Below are 4,969 nucleotides of genomic sequence, written 5' to 3' on the forward strand. Positions count from 1 at the left end.
TCAACGTTGAATTTCAGACAATTGATGTATTAGAAAATCATCTTTTTGTAAATGGTTTTCTACGGAAATATACCAATTGGCATTGGCATGGAGAGGATGAAATAATACCAATGAGAGCTCGGATAGATCAAAATGATGAAGATGAGATGATGGATGTTCTCACTGATCTTATGCAAAATGACAATGACGAACAAGCGGAGAATGAGCGCGGTCAAGAGATACCTACAACTGACTACAGGAGTGGGCAACATTATAACGATTTGTTTGCTGAGATCGAGGCTCCATTATTCCCCGGGTGTCAAAATTACACTTCATTGAATTTCCTAGTGAAGTTAATGCATTTCAAAGTGTTGGGAAAAATTCCCAACAAAATATTTGATGGAATGCTGGAGTTGTTACATGATGCATTTCCAGCCCCAAATAAGCTTCCAAAATCGCACTATGCAGCGAAAAGGTTGTTGCGGAAACTTGGATTGGGCTACGAGTCAATCCATGTCTGCAAGCATGATTGCGCACTGTTTTGGAAAGAACATGCTGGAAAAAGCAAATGTCCTGTTTGTGGAGAGGATCGATGGGTGGACAAGAACACCAAGGGAAAGAAAGTGCCTCATAAAGTGATGCGTTATTTTCCTTTAACCCCTAGGTTAATGCGAAAATATGCATCGAGGCACATTGCTCAACATATGAGATGGCATCACGAGCAACGTATAAAAGAAGATGGTGTATTGCGTCATCCTGCTGATGGGAAAGCTTGGAAGGACTTTGACCGAAATAATCCAACATTTGCAATGGAACCCAGGAATGTGCGGCTTGGATTGGCTGCAGATGGATTCAATCCCTTTGGTAATATGAGTCTGTCTTATAGTATGTGGCCAGTAGTGTTGACGACATATAACTTGCCACCATGGTTGTGCATGAGAGAAACTAATTTCATGTTGAGTTTATTAATTCCGGGACCTCATTCGCCAGGAAAAGATTTTGATGTTTTCTTAAGACCATTGATTGATGAGTTAAAAGAATTATGGGTGACTGGTGTACAGACTCGAGATGCAGTCGATGGCAGTTTCTTCACTCTTCGGGCAGCTTTGATGTGGACTATAAACGATTACCCAGCAAGGAGTAGCCTTTCTGGATGGAGGAGAGGGAGGAGGAAATGGAAGAAGAAGAGGAGGAGGAGGAAGAGGAAGTGGAGGAGGAGGAGGAGGAGGTTGAATATGAAGATGATGAAGAGGAAGATGAACACATAGAAACCGATGATGATAGTGAAGATTATTATAGTGATAATTAAGTGGTAATTTTATAATATGTTGAAGTAATTATTTTTAACAATAAATAATTTTATATTGTCATTTTTAACTGATAAATGTAATTTTAATATCGATTAATTTGACAGATATGGCTGATGTTATTGCTCAATCTCACGGGGGTGATGGTGGAGGATGCGATCCTCCACGTGGACCGGCAGATATCCCAGCTGATTGTGAACGAGGTAATATTTTACACATTGATATACTCCTTAAAATTTAACAATTAATCCATATTAATTTTAAAATATTGAATTTGCATACAATAGCGCCTCCAAGTAAACGTGGACGCCATAAGGGATTGAACACGCGGGAAAAGAGGGAACAGTTGGGGCGTCCTCTCCCTCTCGAGTGGGATGTGCGGGGGAGAACATATAAAGAGATCGGAGAGTACAGCTCAAATTTCTCAAGAGAGCTCGGATTACTTGTTCGACAGTACACAGATCCGGACTGTCCTCAATGGTCAAAAGTACCAAATGCCTCGAAAGAAAGAATACTTGCACATTTGGAAGTAAGTAGTTTATGTATTTTTATCTTAATTCTTATTTTATGTTATATATGATATTTACTAATAAATGTTTGTAAATTAGGATGATTTGTTTGATATTGGGCGTACTAGATATGGAGAAGGGCATATGCCTGGGATCTTGAGAGGCATTGATACTTCGTGTGCTAAAAAGTATTCTGACTGGAAGTACGATATTAAAGAGCACTTAACGATTAATGGGCCACAAAATCGTTATGGTGGTTGCACGGATACGCAGTGGCAAAAAGCAATTGATTTTTTCCGTCGCCCAGAAATTACGGTATTAATTTCTTGCTAAACTTAACTATCTTAATTAAATATATTACTAACGATAACTTTTTGCAGAAACGTTCTGTGGTCAACAAGGAAAATAGAAAGAAATTGAAAGAGCTTAGCTATGGAGGTTCTCAGTCAATCCCAGCCTTACGCTATAAAAAGGTTAGTTAATTAATTATTTTTTAGTTTATTTTTCTTATTTACGTTTAATTATTAATTTTATAAAAATATATGTACGTGACAGCGCAATTTAGAGACTGGGCAACTTGAGTCCATCCCGGATAGCTGGATGGATACTCACCATAAATCAGGCACAGGGTGGGTGACAGAGACAGCAAAAAATACTTGGGTACGTTAAGTTTTTTTAAACATTTTTCAAATTTTTAATTGTTTCAAAATTTTAATTACATTATACATTGTATCACAGGAGGAATTGCGTGCATACCGCGACACACAGCAGACACAGGCAACTGATACTGAGAGTTCCACACCAGTTTCGAGTGCGCCTGAAGATGAAGACATATCTTTGGTACAAAATGTCTTCGGAAAACGACGGGGCCACCAGAAAGGATATGGACGTATCCTTAACATAAGGGACCGAACTCCATTTGATTTTCGTCCTTCACAAACTAGAGATGAAGAGTTGTCTGAGATGAGAGAGCGTCTTCGACAGTTAGAGGAGCATGTCCGGACTCATTGTATCACCCCGGGATCTCAATCTGCCCCACCACCACCACCCGATGATCCTGATGTTGGAGCACCGACTCAGTAGGACTTATGTATGAATTTTATTACAATTGACTATTACATTATCATGTTTAAGACAAGTCTTTATTTTAATTCAACGAATACACTCTTATGTTTTTTTTTATATCTTTAATATAAGTGTTTTAATTTTATTCTATTTTCTTATATTTAATTCAAAATAAATAAATAAATAAGGGAATAACAAATATAAAAAAAAATTGGGGACAAGTCTATACCGAGGACATTGTCCTCGGTATATACCACCAAGATGTCGGTATGTACCAGTACGATGAGAAATTGAGGTTTGTTGTACCGAGGACATTTGTCACTTTCTACCGAGGACATTATCCTCGGTAAAACGTATACCGAGAACATTTTGAATGTCGTCGGTAGACGTTTTGTTTTTACCGACGCGGCTGTACCGACAACTTTATACCGACGACATTGTCTCGGTATAAGATATACCGAGGACATTTCGGCTTATACCGAGGACATTTGTTCTCGGTATAGGCCCTGATTTTTGTAGTGCTTAGACTTTTCTGATTCTCTGCGCGAATGGAGCCGCTTGAGAGCCAACAGGTGGTTCTGGAGGATATCCTCAATAAAACAGTATCCTTGTCGGTCGAGGATGCTGAGGAGGAGTGGGAGACTATTGACCCCGGGGATGTTATGGGGAACATGACAGTGGTGGGAAGAGTTTTAGCTAGGAGAAAATGCAAGGAAAGCTTCCTAAAAACGAACTTCGGGAGAATTTGGGAGACTAAGGTGGGATGGCATGTGAAAGTCCTCGAACAGGTTGAAGGAAGCACGTTCGTGGGATTCACCTTTGAGGAGGAGCGACTTCAAAAAAGAGTCATTAGTAGGTCCCCATGGTCCTTTAAAGGGGGGATACTGATCGCTGAGGCGTCGCCAGCGTCTGGCAACTGGAAAGACGCAAGACTTGAGCACATTGAGTGCTGGGTTCGAATCACAGGCATCCATCCGAAGGCTTTAACTAAGAACAACATAGCCAGGCTGGGAGGTATGGCTGGGACGGTGACAGACATAAAATGGGAAGACCCCAGAATCATAATGATGAAACAGGAGGCGAGAGTCAAGATTAAATTCCCCATTGACAGGGCAGCCTTTGTGGGGAGATACCTGCCCATGGAAGGGGGTAAACATTGGGCTCAGTTCAAGTTTGATTTTCTTCCCCTGCTTTGCTTCCGCTGTGGTCGGTGGGGTCACCATAAAAACTCTTGCTCCTTGGAGCAAGTTATGGTCCAAGACCCAAATGGGAAGATGGTTGCCCTTTATGGTGGTTGGCTTAATACAGAAGATGAAAGGCAGAATTGTTTTAGCAACACAAAGGGAGGTTTGATAGCCGGAGAAGAAGGGACGGCGGTCTATACGGAGGACGGAGGAGCGAGAACAAGGAAGGCTTACTCAGGGGTCAAGGTAGTGGATGGGACTGCAAAGAGTACTTTCGCGCTCAGAGCCCCGGAAGGTGCTTCGGGGGAAGAGATTTTACAGCCCCAGTCGGCTACTCTGGAAAGGGACCAAGAGATAGAAAAAAGGGATGGTGGGATGTTAAGAGCTAAGGAAAGTACTTTCCCGAGACAGAAACTTCTGTCCCCTACAGAAAGGCATATTGGAGAAAGAAACATGAGGCTGCAGGTGGAACAAGTGGCGGCTGGGAAAACGCTTGTCGAGTCAACGGATCTTAAGAAGGACGACATGTACGAAGGATTAAGTGGGCTGGGCCGTAGGCCTTCTGGGTCTCAGGAAGGTGGAACCAAGGAACTGGGCCCTCATTCGGAGAGACCGACCCAAGGCCTAGCTCAGGTTTTTGAGATGGGAAAAGGGCACGTGATGGCACATGAGAGGCCCATTGACGCTATTGGAAAAAAAGGGTGGAAAAGAGTTAACAGAAAGAACAGCTCGGGCAAGGCAACAACTCAGACTACGATTGGCAATAGGAAAAGAAGAGGTGAGAAGGAGGGGTTCGCGGAGAGGATAGAGCGTAGAGGCAAGAATCAAAATGGAGAAGAGACAAGTATCGAAGAGAGCATCTCCATCCCCTCCCCTCTCCCAATACTGCTGGTTCCAGGGACTTTCTCGGTGGGGAGCAGCCCTC

At 42.3% G+C, this 4,969-nt stretch overlaps 1 protein-coding gene across 1 annotated transcript; it reads left to right on the forward strand.

Annotated features, from left to right (window-relative positions):
- The first annotated feature begins 1,151 nt into the window (after window positions 1-1,151).
- Window positions 1,152-3,005, forward strand: LOC133781795 (uncharacterized). The gene is made up of 7 exons (XM_062220872.1): window positions 1,152-1,291; window positions 1,394-1,489; window positions 1,574-1,815; window positions 1,895-2,110; window positions 2,176-2,268; window positions 2,351-2,455; window positions 2,534-3,005. Exons 2-7 carry the CDS (start codon window positions 1,396-1,398, stop codon window positions 2,876-2,878), a joined length of 1,095 nt encoding a protein of 364 aa, XP_062076856.1. The 5' UTR covers window positions 1,152-1,291; window positions 1,394-1,395; the 3' UTR covers window positions 2,879-3,005.
- Window positions 3,006-4,969: the final 1,964 nt, after the last annotated feature.

Source organism: Humulus lupulus, chromosome 6 (assembly GCF_963169125.1).
Source record: "Humulus lupulus chromosome 6, drHumLupu1.1, whole genome shotgun sequence".
NCBI classification, from domain to species: domain Eukaryota; kingdom Viridiplantae; phylum Streptophyta; class Magnoliopsida; order Rosales; family Cannabaceae; genus Humulus; species Humulus lupulus.